Source organism: Pseudochaenichthys georgianus, chromosome 14, assembly GCF_902827115.2.
Source record: "Pseudochaenichthys georgianus chromosome 14, fPseGeo1.2, whole genome shotgun sequence".
Classification (NCBI taxonomy): domain Eukaryota; kingdom Metazoa; phylum Chordata; class Actinopteri; order Perciformes; family Channichthyidae; genus Pseudochaenichthys; species Pseudochaenichthys georgianus.
The window spans coordinates 19,412,759-19,430,288 of record NC_047516.1 but is presented as its reverse complement, the minus strand read 5'-3'; the positions used below and the strand labels follow the sequence as shown (position 1 = coordinate 19,430,288).

The 17,530-nt window shown below is 40.3% G+C and overlaps 3 protein-coding genes across 3 annotated transcripts; 2 read left to right on the top strand and 1 right to left on the bottom strand.

Moving 5' to 3' along the window:
- The first annotated feature begins 2,827 nt into the window (after positions 1–2,827).
- On the top strand, positions 2,828–4,009 carry LOC139435050 (layilin-like). Its single transcript, XM_071205356.1, has 2 exons — positions 2,828–2,903; positions 3,708–4,009. The coding sequence occupies exons 1-2, from the start codon at positions 2,828–2,830 to the stop codon at positions 4,007–4,009; spliced, it is 378 nt and encodes a 125-aa protein (XP_071061457.1).
- LOC117458023 (layilin-like) lies at positions 3,921–7,078 on the top strand. The gene is made up of 6 exons (XM_034098260.2): positions 3,921–4,005; positions 4,613–4,770; positions 4,860–4,904; positions 4,992–5,054; positions 5,151–5,247; positions 5,814–7,078. Exons 2-6 carry the CDS (start codon positions 4,662–4,664, stop codon positions 6,526–6,528), a joined length of 1,029 nt encoding a protein of 342 aa, XP_033954151.2. The 5' UTR covers positions 3,921–4,005; positions 4,613–4,661; the 3' UTR covers positions 6,529–7,078.
- Positions 7,079–7,137: 59 nt separating this feature from the next.
- Positions 7,138–14,499, bottom strand: alg9 (ALG9 alpha-1,2-mannosyltransferase). Its single transcript, XM_034098931.2, has 15 exons — positions 14,310–14,499; positions 13,029–13,164; positions 12,726–12,860; positions 12,207–12,277; positions 12,000–12,088; positions 11,140–11,275; positions 10,941–11,028; positions 10,705–10,810; positions 10,003–10,125; positions 9,357–9,511; positions 9,149–9,278; positions 8,485–8,632; positions 8,265–8,394; positions 8,054–8,184; positions 7,138–7,791 (listed from the first exon to the last, which is right to left on the bottom strand). Exons 1-15 carry the CDS (start codon positions 14,483–14,485, stop codon positions 7,668–7,670), a joined length of 1,878 nt encoding a protein of 625 aa, XP_033954822.1. The 5' UTR covers positions 14,486–14,499; the 3' UTR covers positions 7,138–7,667.
- Positions 14,500–17,530: the final 3,031 nt, after the last annotated feature.

Here is a 17,530-nt window from a genome sequence, read left to right as displayed (position 1 = left end):
ATGTCTATCTGTGCCATAACGTTTATAACATGATAGCTACCCATTAAATATGCTAACTGTTAGGCCATCATGCCCAATATAATTTTTTTTGTCACTGTGATAAACGTGACCTTCATTTGTCAGATACTGTAAATTAAATACAAACAACATCAATCCTGGCTCTCTATTTTACCCACAGATAGTGTATCAATAGTTATTTAAAAAAACTAATGAAATAACTTGAAAACCACTATTGTCGTGAATCTCTGAAACCATTTACATTACATTTCAAAAACCTGTATAATATACTGCAGGAAAGGGAAAACCGCAAAAAGCATAATAGGGCCCCTTTAAATATATTCTTCTCGAAAGCCTTTTTTCTAAACTGCATGGTAAAGACATCATTTCAAGAATTAGTACAGCACTTAAAGCTTTCATCAAAACTATTTTATGGATGAACTCTGCTGATAGAGCCACTCTCCTGCAGGTCAGTGACTCAGGGCTCATTTCCAGTTCTCTGTGCAGGCCGAACGCAATGCGGACCCTCAGTCTGGCCACATGCCAACTCAGATTGTTCAAATTGAATTTAGTGGAAAGTTACGTTCTTTTTTTGGTGAGTAATTAAGTTTTTCTCTTTCACTTACTGGCTTGAGATGGAAATGAACTGAGATTGTCATTCATTGCCCTGTCTTTACAGCCCACAAACAAACGAGGCCACTGCATTACCAATGATTTGTTGTGGTCAAAACAAGTTTATAGCTTCAAATCAAATCTTATTTTAATGTGTAACGATGATCTGTTGACCATTACGCTGTCAGGCCTTGCCTTAGTGGAAATGTACATTTAGCAATTTTATTTACAAGCCAATTGCATATTGGCTAAATGTCCAAACAACCAAAGAACAGTGGTGAATATTCAACATCAATGTTTGGTTTCTCTGACATGGTGAAACGCCTACCTTTTGTATATGTATGTGTGTTGGGTCAGTGATATTGACTTCCCAGGGGAACATTCATCTGGTTTGCCTTTAACTAATTGGGAAAGACGGAGGAAGCCAGTGGGATGAGATGAGGAGGAGGGAGGAAGACAGACTGTGTGAGAGAAGCAGCGAATGGGCGAGGCGTAATCTAATGAAAGCCTCTCTTAGTCCCAGAGGCTGTAAACATGGAGGAAATTTAAGGAGGTCCATTCCTTATTGAATCCCACCGGAGGACTCGGTTACCTCTCCACTTTTATTTTTCAGGGCTAATGCCAACATCCACTATCCAGCCATCTATTTAAAAAAAAAAAAAAAAACCTTCGACTGAAATCAATCTGTTACACCTAAACTGATTATCAATGTTAGGATAGAGCAGCATGCAGACAGTATATTCAGAGAAGCCCCACCCCATCCCCCTTACTCCCCACTCCCTATTCTTTTTCAACGCTAGCCCACACAGCATATTCCTGATGAAGCATTCTGCTGTTTAAACTCTGGCTGATCTGCCTCTCTGCCAGCCCTAAATCAACTTTATGGCCCATTTTTTAAATTACTACCATTAAGTACTGCATACATACCCCATTTGTGCCTGGAAATACGGATCACGCTCACATCCATGGCTTCTGCTGATCTGGACTTGAGCTCACATATTATATTGATGGAAAATCTCACTTTATAGTAACACGTGTCAAATATGCTTCTCAATAACCTGGCATCTATCCCAGATTAGAGATTAAATGAAATTTGTCACACATTTTATTCTGTGTTTCTTCTTATTCCACAATCTTAAAGGAAAAGTGTATGAAAATATACTTATTTCCTTTTTTCCTGATTTTTTCCACTGTTTTCACGGAATAGGTCTAATATTTTGCTACCAAAGGCAGCTGGTTACAATATTCATTGAATTGAACTTATTATTATTAAAAACATATTGACTCATTGTTAACATCTCATTCGACTAAGCATTTTCACAACTTCATTTCAGACCTTATAGATATTACAGTCCCTCAAAACCATTTATTTCTGTTTCTACTTAATGATCGATTCTACTAAATGATGGATAGCATATTTTGACAAAGACACAACGACAGATTGCCCTAATTTGTGGTTTCATCTGTGCCTTTTTTCCCAGTGTTTCGAAGTGGGCAGGGCTCGATTTGAAAAAAGTGAGGTCATATATCACATGTGCACCAATATGGATTTAAAAACATTTCAATCTAAATGTGGTGATACCCTGAATAATAATTAACTTAAACTAAAAGAGATTGCAGACCTAAATAAAAGTACAGGAAAATGAATATCCCCCCTCTTGGAGATGTCCGCTGTGTTGGCCATCTGTTCTTCTTTGTGCTGAAACACAATAAGCGAAGAACACTGCAGAGTAAAGTGAATACGAACCTGAGAGAAATATATTAAAAATATCCCTGATCGAGTTAGAGCAGATCATTTTCATGTAACACTTTTGTAATGATAATACCTAGAGCTTAAGTATAAAGGAAGGAGCGAAATCTGCCTCTTGTCAGCGTTTACGATGAGAAGCACTTGCATGATTAGATGTCTTGCAATCGATGCAGCCTCTTCTCCCAATCATTAAAACTGCTCTTAACAGATTACAGCCCCCTCCCAAGCACACAGTCTTTTCTCCTCCTTCCTGCTCCTCCTTCTGTCTCACATACTCTCTTTTTCTGCAGAAAGAACAAGAGACTTGCTTCTTTTGCACTTCTTTAGCTCTTTGAAATCCCACTTTTTAAAGTTTTTTTTTTAACACTCGTAGTAGCAGCTCACCTCTTGAGGTTCAGTTGAGCTGAGCAGACAGCGGCATGAAAACTAAACTAAAATACAAGAGGTGCTGGTGAACAGCTGACAAAAATGGACCTGCTGACAATCTTCTGTTACCTTCTGCTTTTATGTTTCGAACCATCTGCAGCCTCAAGCCTCATTACAGGTAAGAATGCATGCACACTGAAAACACAACAAAGCTCAAAGACATAAACTCTTGACTCACTTGTGGATCTATCTTTTCCTCTGCCTGACTGACCTCATGCTGGATGTTGAAGCGGATATATTTGAAGCAAGAGGTAGGCAAACTTCTCTTACAACTACAGTTTTAAATTATGAAAAGCTTCTACACCTTGATCCATCTCTATATAATACAACTCCTAAAGAAACGTCCTTTCAGATGGACTTTACAAAGCACTTTTTCAGTCAGCATTCCATACATATTTATACTGAGAACATGCAATGTACCACCTGCTTAAGGAAGGAAACTAATATTCACAGACTTTTGGGAATGCGGGAGCAACTTGATGTTAAGTACATGTATCTTGCCCATTGACATGTTGACTGCAGGGGCTGGGATCAAACCCCCAACCTTCAGATTGATAGACGACCACTCCACCTTACAGCCTTCAGTGAGGATAACCTCAGTATCAAATACAAAGAAGAAAAAAAAATCAATTAAATGGCCTTTACTTAAGTGTTTGATATAAGACAACGGAACCATGTAACCTTATAATAGAAGAAACCAAGATATTTATTGTGCTCAGAGATACTTTTTTTTAATGATTTATTTATAATATAAAAATGTTTTGTATTTTATTTCTTAATATTTATTGGTATTTTGTTTTGGTAACATTGTTTGTTTCACTTACAGTAGTTTTAGTGGAAAACCTCAGTCTGTCACGTGTAATCAGGTATAAGTGTGTGTTTGTCTGTGTGGGTGTCTGTGTGTGTCTGTGTGTGTTTGCAGGTCAACGTGTGTGCAAAGCAGGAAAAGGGAAGCCGTGTTACAAGCTGGCCTATTTCTCCGAGCTCCGGCGGAGGCTGAACTTTGTGGAGGCCGAGCTGGCCTGCAGGCGGGACGGGGGTCAGCTGCTGAGCGTGGAGTCAGAGTCTGAGCAGAAGATCGTGGAGCAGCTCATCACGGAGTTGCGACCCACCGACGGAGACTTCTGGATCGGTCTACGCCGAAACCATGGCGAAGAGGAGAGCAGCGCTGACTGCTCCCCTCAGTACTACTGGCTGGACGGCAGCAGGTTCCCCTTCAGGTAAGGGGGAGGGGTTCAGAGGGTCTTTGCTGCAACAATATTACAAATGGATTAAACTCTTTCTTAGCATCGGGTCACAAGGGGATTACAGGGACACACATTGTGTCTGGGACACAACGAACCTCCTGGATAAATACCCTATGCAAATTGGATGTATTTAGTTTAGACAAAAGCCCAAGTTTGATAAGTGATAGGTATTTCCATTGCATGATTAATACAGAATTATTTAGGCCTATATTGATTTTGGAGGTTTAAAAAACTGATCATAAAACATATCAAATAATGAAATTACCTAAACAAGAGGTCACAAGGTAACAAAAGTGAAACATATTTTTGTTCATAAGCTGCATGATTTGGCTCGCTCCAATCTTTAATAGTTTTATGGGCCAAGCTACACCCTTTAACTGAAAAAGTGCTGCGGTTGGATAGTGTTTTCTATGTGAATGGAAGTTTTGTCAAGATTTTCCATAAACTATTTGATTACAGGTGATTTTGTGTGTGTGTGTGTGTGTGTGTGTGTGTGTGTGTGTGTGTGTGTGTGTGTGTGTGTGTGTGTGTGTGTGTGTGTGTGTGTGTGTGTGTGTGTGTCTGTGTCTGTGTGTTGCAGGAACTGGCACTGGGACGAGCCCTCCTGCGGCTATGAGGTGTGTGTGGTGATGTACCACCAGCCGTCCGCTCCTCCCGGTCTGGGGGGGCTCTACATGTTCCAGTGGAACGATGATAATTGTGAAACTAAGAACAACTTCATCTGCAAATACACTGCAGGTACCGCTGATGCAGTATTTACATTTTATTTTAATTGGAAAATACTACTCTAACACTAGCCTACTGACCGTGATTAATTTTCTCCACAGAGAAGCCACTGGAACCTTCTCCATCTCCCAACGCTACTCAAACAAGTAAAAAGGCTCAGCACTATTTAGCAGACATTTTGGAGACTTTATAAGTTCAATACAGTGATATTTTTATGATGCTACTCTTTACAGATGTCTTCCCTTCATCTGTGCTGCCGTGGAATCCAAGTGGCTCTAACCAGGGCAGAATCACAGGTGGAAAAACATGTTTAATTTCTGCGAAAAAGACTATACACTCATGTCATATCAGTGACTACATCTGGTTCCCTCTGTTGTTTGCCTCTCTTTCAGCCCTCAATTTGATTTACATCATCATTCCCACCATTCCCCTGATAGTGCTGTTACTCACAGTGATGGGAGTCTGCTGCTTCAAAATGATTGTCGGACGGTGAGCATCCTAATAACATGCAACTATTAAATACTTCTTAACCTTATTTTTCATTTAGAAATATTTACTTCATTGACCTTTGTTCGTATCAGTAGTAACACATAGGTATAAAAGCCCAGTTTTACCATTTAATGGGAGAATCTGAGCTTCATCACATCGTTTTTTCTAACATTGGTAAAATGCTGTAATTATAATCTTTTCATAGAGAAACAAACAATAACATAATGTGTCCTTAATTGATCCATTTATATGATCAGTTTGACATATACTATGCTGACAAATGCAATTAAAAAAGACTATGACCAACAATCATTTCGTCTTCAGTCTGTGGCACCAAGCTTCAAGCCAAGTTCAATCCACACCACATTAAAAAAAGATATAAAACTACAATTGCACTTAGAGAATACAGATCTCTGCCAAGGCCAAAAAAAATTCGGTGTATGCGGTAGGTAGGGGATGAAAATCATGTGCTACAGGAACCCTGCTGTAAATATTAAAGTCTCGCTCAGGTTTTATAATAAATATTTGTGATGTTATGTTGTGCTTCTCTTCTGTTTGTATGACAGAAGGAGGAAACAGCAGAAATCAGAAGTCTGCCAGACAGATCCCGGCCTCTGCTCCAGCCCGGTCCCAATCGATGTCTACAACGTCATTCAGTCCCAGAAGGAGGACGACCTGGTTTCCACTCGCCCGAACACCAAAAACACCTCCTTCCTATGCTCCTCCCCAGACACCCTGACAGGTGACTACGACAACCTGGGTGGTCGGGACACAGAGAGCGGGTTCGTGACGCTTGCCAGCACAGAGAGTGGCTTCCTCAACTTTGACCTCAATGACCTCAGCCTTGGGCGACGTGCCACCCGCGACTTCTACGACAGCAGCTTGGGTCGCCCAGCAAAGAGAGATTTACAGGACAGCAGTGTGAGCGGCGGCACTGGGCACCGAGAGTTTTATGACAGGAGTCTCGGTCGCCGTACTACAAAGAGTGAGCATTACGGCAGCAGTGTGTACGGAGACCATGTGTTGTATGATGGCAGTATCAGAGGAGGCAGTGACCTCTTTGATCCCAAACTGAGGCCTGGAAGTCACACAGTGAAAGCTGACCTCTTTCAGACATATACCACCAGCGGCAAAGGAGACACTTACCAAACAAGCCTGGGAACCTATGGAAACCGAAAATCCTACCAAGCAACCCTGGATTACTACAGAAATGGCCTGAACTTCGATGGCGGAAGGAGATACTTCAATGAAGAAGAATGGATCAACAGAGAGAACTACTGATCTTCTGAAGAGCTCCTTTATTGTGTGTGAAGCAGTGATGTGTGATTGTGGATAGGGGAAAACTGTGCACGTATATGGTTGCGATTGTTTGTGCTGTATATTTCTGAAGCCATTTAGGGGCTTCAAATCTGATGACGACATGCTTCAATCATATTTTATAACTGCCACTAACATGAAGCCAGTGTGGTACTTCGTGTGTGGTTTGCATGGCCTTGTCATGCCGCCTTTGCTTGGTAGGAACACTTTGCCTGCAAATACTGTTTTGATCACACCAAAGTCTACCTAATACTGCTACCTCAAACAGAGACTGCAAGTGTGTTTTGACATGGCCTTAAATGTTGAGATGTCGAGAACTTCCCTTATGTACAAATGCCGCTCTGGCTTCAATCAAAGACAATGCTAGCATCACAGTAAGGGCATGATATTGAAGAGAATGACAACATATAGCATCAGTAACATGATTTATCCTGAATGTTTATGCCTTGATGTCTCTCTTGTAAGTGAGAGTGGTTTGTATGTTACATCTTCAAATAAAATGAGATTGAATCAATCTGCTTGTGGTGAAGTGATTCTTCTGTCCCAGTAGAAACGATAACAGGAGGATTGTGATGGCAGTCAATCATGTTTTTATTCACATTCCAAAGTTAAATTAATAACGCACAGTCCCTTTCATTCATCTCCAACACTCACACATTAAGATACCGTTCAGGTGCAGAGGAGCAAACACGACAAGATCAGGCTCACAATTCAGCAAAAAAGATTCCATTCAGGCCACATTTTAAAATAAAGTATGAAAAGGAAATATGTTTGTGTGCCTGTCCTGCGCTAAATACAGTAAAATCTTGTAGTGTTCTTCCACTGTAAGACATACATTTACACACTGAGAAACACACACTGACAGACACACAAACTGAGATAAAAAAACAAAACATTTTCGCCTCACACACATAACACAGTCATAATGTCCTTAAAGGGTCTGATATCTTCAAATGAGTCGAGAGACAAAATACTTCAAAACACATACATGCTTACATGTCCACACTCACGCACACACACAAACAAATACCGGTTGTTTTGAGGGAAAGTTATTGATTTTCCATGTAAGATTTTGTTCTTGGGGCCAGGTTAAGGTACAGAGGTCAGCCATGGGTCCGCTTACGAGACTGCTTTTGCCGCCGTGGTTTCAAGATGACGTAGCGCCTGTAGGTGGTGTGATGTTCAGATACAAACGGGATGTAGAACGCTCTGAAGAGGGGATGTGACCTGAGAGAACAAAAGTATTATTTTAGAAATTCTATCGGTCTCTCATAAGTCTTTGTTAGTGTAAAGTGTATTTTATATTCATATTTATCGTGTTATTTTAGTAAGTCAGGGTAGAGAATCTCCATTTTACATTTTTTTTTGTCCATATTTTTTCCTCGTAAAAATATTTTAAAGCTACAATATATATTATTTGTTGTCAATGTGCTTGAAAGTTTTTTTTTTAAACAAGATTTCAGTGTGAATTACGAGTTTGGGAAAATACCTTGATGCTTGAAGGAAAGGCTTGAAGGCGATGATGTTCCACTCCTCTTTGTTAAGAGCATAACGCGGCTCCAGTGGCGTCTCTTCCTCTGTGTCCAGATCTACTACGTAGTGGCACTGCCGTAGATCCATCTGCACAGAGAATAAATACACATTTAAGAACTACTATTCCAGTACAGTCTCTTTGTGTCAACACAGTCCGAGTGACTCACGTATCTGGAAGGCTCCTCCAGATTCTGGTCGTTCATATGAGCCGGGATGATCTGTGTGGCCAGCGGATCGGAGGCGTACGGCTGAGGCAGCTGCCCTTTGAACTCAGACTGAATGAAGTGCAGTCGCCAGCTGGGGATTAGAAAGAGAAACTATCATCACCTGACAAAAGCAGAACACACTTTCCATACTTTATTACACGTTGAAGTAATGGCCACTGACTTGTTCGGCAGCAGGAAGCTGCTTGGGAATCGGTGCCACTCTTTCCCCACACACACACTAACAGGTCGGCCTTCAGGGACTGCGTGAAGAGCCGGGTCCTTAGCGATGCGATGAAACTCTGGGAACAGGTCTAGAGGGGCGTGGTAGCCTGGAGACAGAGGAGATACATTTAATTTCATCCGGCTGGAACTATTGCATGTCTGAAGGTGACTATGTGTACACACCTGGTTTATTATAAAACTGAAACTAAAAGGAAAGTAGGCAGTAAAAAAAATATTGTTATTTGACCAAAACTAAAATCAATACGAAAAAACTAATAAAATGTAATTTAATTCATGTTTTAGGTTTTTGGAGAGAACATTTAGATAGAAATAGACAGCATGAATTTCTATCAACTCGCATAACATTGAGCCACAGAAATTGAACTGACTTGACCCTCCTTTAGGAGCTGGAGCTACTGTATGCCCCAATTGCTTTACATTGGACATTTAGGTGGTGTGAACTTTAGACATAAAACATTATAGCCAACTCTAAACATTCACCATCTATTCTGTGTGTATATGTAGCTACCTTAAGGTATTACAGCTGGCAGTTACAAAAACAAACTAAAACTACTGTTGAAGTTTGAAACTTTCTAAAAAAGTGAAACTAAAGTAACACCCACCTTTGAAGAGGGCGACAGAGCGAGACAGGGACAGCACTGAGAAGACCACGACTGCACTTAAAGCCAACCAGTTGGAGGAGACCGTGTAGTGCTCCAGCCGGTACCGCTGGAACAGGAAGTGGTAGCATTTCTGCAAAATATGAAATTAATCTGTAAAAACAGATTCTAAAAAGGGGCCTGATACATCTTGTATGTTATGCTAACACACCTGTAGAGAGGAGAGAGCCACTGCCCCACAGAGGCAGATGAGAGGGTAGATGGGAAACAGGAAACGTTCTTCTTTATGAGCTCTGGTGAAGAAAACCAACATCCACAGATACATGGGAGACAGAGTCAGCCAGTATGGACGGCCCAGGTTCTGCACTGCAGGAAACACATGTGCGCACAAGATTAGATTTATTTCTCATCTCTGCTGCAACAGGAAATAGGGATTTGAATTCAATCATATAAGCATCTTCCCAAAATAACTTGTCAAATAAATGTAAACAGGAGATAATGACGTGAAAAGTGTTGTTGAGGCATGCGTCAAACACCTTTTCCATCCCCAAAAATGTGCAAGCATGGACAACATATCAGGCTACTACCAATTTATTTTTTAATCATCACTCAATTTGCAGATTATTTTCTAGGATTATCAATTATTCTATAAAATAAAAAATAAAAAAGGTATAAAGTGTCCAACCCAGTTATGTCAACGTCCAAGGAAGTCTCTTAAATGTCATGCTTTGTCAGTCAAAATCTCCATTATATTAATATTATATTAATATATTAATAATGTGCGGTTTAGTTTTGATCGACTGATTGAATTTTTGCAGCTCACCAACATTCAGTATGTTTTCCATTAGTGTCCTCACCATTGAACCTGTGTAACAGAGTCTCCATCAGAGCGGTGAGGGGCAGAGAGAACAGAGCCAGAGCAAACACCAGGTTGAAGTTCAGGATCCCATTTGTAAAATAGAAATGCCACGGCTCTGTACCTAAAAAACAAACCAACACGACACTTATTACAGAGTGTGTAAACAATACATGCTATAAAAGGTATTGGAATAGTTTCTTAAGTCAAAGATCCAGAGGCGATAGTCAGATAATTTATATATCAGGAAAAACATTCAATACTGTTGGCGGAGACACAAGCTGAAGCAGAGTTCCTATACACTTGTGTCTGTGAATAGAAGCCCACATCTAATTACAACCTATTGGCAGGTTTTAATGTGATTATGTTGATGATGGTATGCCCTCTAGAGCTAACTATCAATAGTGCAGCTTTGAATTGTTATTAAAAAAAATTAAAAAAAAGTGCTCTGCGTAACATGGCTGAATTAGATCATAGGAAACGGTCTGGCAAAAAACTGATTATGAAAGTTCGAAAAGGGGACTTGCTATTTTAGAGTTTTAGAGACCATATTCCAATCAAGTAATAAGCCTTACTCAAGATGGTTTGTAAAAATCATTTTTTTTTCTTTCAAAAACACTAAAAACTAAGTGAAGGACCATGAGTTTTGCCAACCAAATGTACCCAACATGATACATAAATGGTGTGTGCTGATGTATATTACCATACAGATCAGGTCCATGTGGTGTGAAGACGTTATAAAGTAGGATATTGAGTGGAGCTATGACCAGTTTGCCATAAAAGAAAGAGTCTACTGCCACCAGGGGAACCTGAGGAAGACACAGCACAAAAGAGGACCTTTCACATTTGCACACAATACAGCTGTGATACTTTGAATAAAATAATCTGCAAATATCCAAATGTAGAGGTCAATTCATAAATGAAAACATATATTCTCACCAGCAGAACAAGCAGAGCAACAACCGACCAGATGATAAAACTTTTCCACTGCCTCTTTAACACCAGCAGGTCGAAGGCGATGGGAATCCTAGGGGGGAAATAAATCAAAGCGTTTATGAAGAGTAGGAATTTAAATAATTTTGAGGCGTTCTGGGAGTTAGTTTTGTGTACAAAAAGGCCTTTTGGTTTACCACCTTACCCAATCAGAGCAGAGAACGGCCATCCGACGATGGCACCAGCAGCGACTCCCATAATAGCCAACGGTGTCGAGTCCTGAAACCAACCCGTCATCGCAACCAGCGTCGTGTACATGCAGAAAGAGGAAGGCAGGAATGCTGAGGAGAAGAGAAGGGTGACAAAAAATGAGCCACAAATTAAGAACCTGATACAGATATATAATACAGATCTGAAAAAAATTAAGAGAACACTCAAAATGTTTCTTAAATCTCAATCTCTACACGTATGGCAGCCATTTCATTCTAGTGTTGTCAGTCGTTTATAGAATACATTTCTTTTTTTCATTTTACTCAAACACATACTTTTACTTTTTAAAACCAGAGCATCTGATAATGCTGCAGTGGTCTCTTGTTTCTTTCCAGAGCTGTATGTTACCACTGCAAGGCCTTGTTCATCTGGCCTTTACAGGAGAACAAAATCACCATGCTGGCCAGAAATGTGCCTAAAAACAATGCTTATTCCACAGTGTGCAAACGGCAGTTCTGCTCCATATTTTTGATTAGTGTGCTGACTTGGCAATTAAGGAAGAGAAAAATACTGCTCTGTAATAAATATAATAGTTGTATTTTAACACCAAATATACATCAATAGAGATAAAAGAAAAAAAGGAAACAGGATAAATGACAATTCGACCACGGAAATGAAATGTTACTGAACTACGCTTATTCTTTGTTTGATTGAATTTGCGGTTTGTTTAAAGTCAGTTGATTCTTCAATGCCTTGGCCAGGACTACTGTGCAAAACTGATTCATAGCTCATTGAGAATAGTTGTGGGGAAATACAGATACAAATGGATAAACAAAGTAAATACATGTGACCAACCTGCAGACGAGCAGAACATCCCTGTGCTCAGGACCAGGAATGCTAACATGAGACGGCCCACATGCAGACCAAACTTCTTACAAACCGCCCTGTGTCACACACACAAACACACACAAAACTGTTCACCTCCATGTCATCTGTTTAAAGATGAATATATAGATATCTATGTAACCATTGTAATATTTGAAAGGAGGAGTGTAGACGCACTTGTAGAAGTAGAGTTCACAGACACAGCAGGAGAATGCTAAGACACATCGTACAAAGTAGAAGACCAACACCTGCAACACAATCATAACACAAACATTACAGTTCTGCAAATATTCTATCCCGTGTGTGTGTGTGTGTGTGTGTGTGTGTGTGTGTGTGTGTGTGTGTGTGTGTGTGTGTGTGTGTGTGTGTGTGTGTGTGTGTGTGTGTGTGTGTGTGTGTATATACATCAATGTGTGTGATTGTGTAAATAAAATAAATACTTTTGGGACGCCACATGTAGGGACATTAACTAAATCAGATATTTCTGAAAGATACATATTTTTAAAAAGGACTAGAATTCGTAATTAATTTCCCCATATACTAAATAAAGTTTAAGATAAACACAGTCCTCTCATAACACAAAAGACCATTTGAAATACAAAAGAGAGCTGATTATACTGAAGATCAGGTGATAGTCATTTATAGTATCAACAATAACAACAAAGGTTGAATTGACAACAAGTTTATATTAGTTACCTTGTTTGTCTGTAGAACATGGGCGTGCAAACATGCAGGAAGAGCATGTAACCATAGGTAAGCGTACGACCTGATGGCGTAGAGCGGAGAATATTCCCATGTTTGCATCCCTGTACCGTACAGCAGGTAGTGCATCTGTTAAAACAGGCATCGCAACAGTTACAGATGAACATTTAAAGAAAGAGAAGCAGTATCTTGCTGGAGCGATAAATATATACTGACATGAATATAAGAAGGTTCCTGGAAGAGTCAGAAATGAAAACATACTGTATTTTAGGATTTCTGATAGTAAGCAGCACTCACAGGCTCCCAGTAGTTGAAGGTCTCATCGCAGTCTGAGATGTTGCTGAGCAAGGCTGCACAGAATCGTGCGGAGAGCAGGCATTTAAATGCAGTTGAACCTTCTGGAGCCCATACCTGCCCTGCACGACTTACTGACCTATACAAACAACAACAACAACAACAACCAAATAAGATGCACAATTGCTTAATATCCATACATATGTTTTTAGATCTTTTTCAGCATCAAAATGAATTAAAAAAAGCAGTGTACTTTAAAAGTACATCATGTATGCTTTCTGAATAGTTAATAAAAAATGAAATTGTTTTTAAACAGTCTGATAAGACATGATCTGATGCATTCATATACTGTATATATCTGTATATTGGCCTTAAATGCTTTTCTATGTCTTTTGATTGCCTACTTTTCTTCAGACTTTCCTCAGTTTTGTATCCTATTTAACTGAATACATTTCATACATACACACAGAGGTTTTTGACAGACAAAACAAGGCATTGGAAGACATCACCTTTTATATTTTATGGACATACACATAGAAAACAATCTGCAGATTAAAACATAATGAAAATATTCCTTATATTTACACCCAACTTTATTTACTTTCATAACCTATGTCTATTTTAATTTCCTCCCAGATGTGGACAGCTGTGTGCTTGTCAGAGCAATCATAATAATAGGTAAAGACAGTGGATGCATTTCATTAGTGTTCATAGCATCAGTGTTGACCCTCAGCCCTCCTCATGTCCTGTTCACACCCAGCATCAGATTAGTGGGCTCAGGTGCAGTTTAGCATTGATCCTCACGTCACGTTACTGTTTGTTATGACACGTCATCTTACAAACTACATAAATGCTTTAAGAGGACTACAACAAAAACAATAAATGATTTCAAATGAACAGGTATGGACGTGCTGAGCACCAGTTGACCCTCTTCGGACAGTGTATCTGTGTCCAGGTATCAAAGGTGGCAGAGTGACAGCAGGGGTAATGAATGAAGCTGACCCGAACCAAAATGCTTTACGTTGCTCTATCAAAACACTAACACATTACTTATAGAGGTGGAAATACAATTTGACAACCATCGTATTTATAAGTGCTCTAACGAAATAGTCATGTAGGTTGTTGGGTGGATGTTATAAGTGGTTGATATCGTGTTGTTATTCAAACTTGCTTATGAAAGTAGCTAGCTAACGTTAGCTCCTCCTGCTCAGGCTGTCAGTCAGACCGGGGATGGAGCTCCCAGCACCGGCCAGTCTAACCTCTCTGCTCCCGGCTCATACTCACTCTTGCCGAGCTTCTGCAGTTTTACTGTCATCGCCACCTTTCTCCTCTTTCGGTGTCCGAGCTTCTGCGGGGACGTTCACGTTGTTTGCATCTTGTCTGCTGCCTCGCCTGGTGCGCTGCCGGAGCGCCTTGGCCGCCATGTTTCCGATGATGCTTCCGAGCAGCGCTTCGTTCATTTTCGGCGCTGATCGGTTAATGACACATATCTTCATTGTAGTTGGATAAGGTCCCCAAAGAATGTAATTGATTGATCTTTCAAAAAAAATTCAAACTGAATTGAGGATTGTCCAGCCGATCTGTATTGTTAGTAGCAAAAAGCATTGTCATTAAAGATGCACACAAAAAAGTCCATTCGGTTAAAGCACTCAGCTCTTTAGCACATGTAATAATCAGGTTTAACATCAGCATAGAAGACAAAACATCTCCCTCCCCTGGGTGTTGAACCTCTAGCACCGGCATGAATAACCAATGCATATACCTCTGGACCACCAAATTGTTTTTAAAACATTGAACACCCTACACGTATAGGTCTTGCTGTGATGTGATTTGGTGTGCATTTGTACATTTAAGCACACAACGAGCACACAGGTATGGAGGACAGAACATGACATGACTAAAATAAAATAGGCCTACAGGAATAAGTACGGGAATAAGTAAAGAAATACAAAATACAAAATACAAAAACATTTTATTCTGGGCTCAGCAGGTGAAACTGGGGGGCTTCCATTTGTTGGAAGGCCAGGTGTTGGTGCTGCCGGATTTGGCACCCCAACTTTGTCGAAGATAATCGTACTGTCACCAAAATTACACTGGTGTTTGCTGTTCAACTCTAGTTTGTGCACACAAACGCATTTTACTCTGGGCTCAGCAGGTGAAAAGCTAAAGAGGGGCTTCCATTTGTTGGAAGACCAGGTGTTGGTGCTGCCGGATTTGGCACCCCCACTATAACTTTGTCCAAGATAGTCGTACTGTCACCGAAATAACACTGGTGTTTGCTGTCCCCCTCTAGTTTGTGCACACACAAGTGCTAGTGGGGCACGCTCGTGGACTGTTAGCGCCGGAGCCTCGCATCCCCACTGCGGAGTGGGCCATTCTACAGAAAAGGTGGAAGTGCTGTCACTTACTTTTGCAGACAACAAAATACATGACGTTGGCCTAATACTCACATTCATTATATATGTTGAATAAATAGAGATTGTCTTTGCAATGGTACTAAATAAAAAATAAATAAAAAATGGTTTTATACGTAAATTGCAATTTATTTAAAATGCCAAGTTCAAGGAACTGCCTTGTCACTTTGATCATACATGGAAGTGGAGCCTATAGTTTTAATTTAAAAGATTTTTTTTCAATAAATAAATCTAATTTATATTTACATAACATTACAAGCATTAAATATAACACTGAAATGGTAACAAAAAACGCAAATTATTATTAATAATATCAAATAAATGTTAGTCACCCAACATTACGTCATTGGTGTTACTGCTACACAAAACGCTTTTATTTTGAAATAATGTACTGTCTCTGAAGTGCCTCCTGCAACAAGAGAAGAGATCATTTGAGGCAGAGCAGTGGACAAAGACATAAGGAAAGTCAGATACTTCTTAATTCGTTTGTTAAAGGTGTCATTTTATCTTCAAATTTTACATGCGTGTTTCAAGTCTGTCATTAGTGTTACTCATTGCATAGCTCTAGGGGTGAACATTTGAATGGGAAATGTATTGTATTGAAGAGTTAAACGATTTTGATATTGACTGAAGCCATATTTGGTCTGACACATTGCAGCCATTTTGTTAAAATTGTAGTGTTTTCTCCAAATTGTCACTGGTGTTACAGTCACTGGTGTTACTCTTCTTCCTGGTAACACGTAACACCAGTGACATTCCTATACAAATAAGCTTTGTATAAAGTATACAAATAATACAAATATTTTAAGCTCTACTTGTTGTGGATTCGTCAAGTTAAGAGTTAGTTATTGCTATTTAACAGGTTTTAGATGTTTTTAGAAGGAATATATTTCAGCAGATTTGTATCACCCAGATTCCACCTTTTCTCTAGTTTGTGCACACAAACGCATTTTACTCTGGGCTCAGCAGGTGAAAAGCTAAAGAGGGGCTTCCATTTGTTGGAAGACCAGGTGTTGGTGCTGCTGGATTTGGCACCTCCACTATAACTTTGTCCAAGATAGTCGTACTGCCACCAAAATCACACTGGTGTTTGCTGTCCCCCTCTAGTTTGTGCACACAAAAGTGCTAGTGGTGCACGCTCGTGGACTGTTAGCGCCGGAGCCTCGCATCCCCACTGCGGAGTGCATAATTGCGCCGCATTTGCGCATAAAATGAGGCCCCCTCCAGGAGATGAGGCCCAGGCCCGGACTGGCCATCGGGAGCACCGGGAGGTTTCCCGATGGCCTGACCTGCTAAGTGGCCTGCTGGCCTGAGGATTTTTTTTTTTTTTTATGTATTGTGAACGCATCGCTGCGCAAATGTGGGTCTGACTCTGCCTCACAGAGGGTGACTGGCTGTCTACATGATGTGGCCTGCCCACATGGCCACTTTCATACAGATCACACACTAATGCGCTCGATTGGTCTCTGTGTGTCATTCAAGCTCGGGAGGGTGTGTGTGTGTGTGTGTGTGTGTGTGTGTGTGTGTGTGGCGCGAGCGAGAGAAAGCGCGCGCACCGGTTACGTGTATTGTTGTTAGCATCTGGTGCTAGCTAGCTGCGCTAACGGATATATAATGAGCTGTCAACAAGGTGGAGGAGAGTCCTCTGCTGTCAGACTGAGAGACTGATAACTACAGATCAGGTGAGGTAAAGGACTGAGTGTTTAGATAGTTAACTTAGTCTAAGTTCTCTGTGGGTCTCAAACGGTTTGGTCACCATTTATGTAAACACATATTTCCATTTGAGGGGGTAGTGATTAGTAAAATATGCATGAATAATAACAAAAAAATGTTAACTAGGTGAAAAAAGCGTTGTGGATATTTTAGACTCGTCAATACTGCAAAGATGTACAATGAGAGTAATCAATAATAAACTGGTGAAAGCAAACAGCGTTGTCTTATTTATTTACTTATTCGTTGGTTATTTATTTGAAGCTTCAAAGGCACAGGTCTCACAGAGTATAGGATAGTCTGCAGGAGTGTGCACAGGGTATAATGTGTGTGTGTGTGTGTGTGTGTTTTATAGAGGACTGTTGCTGTGCAGAAAGGAAA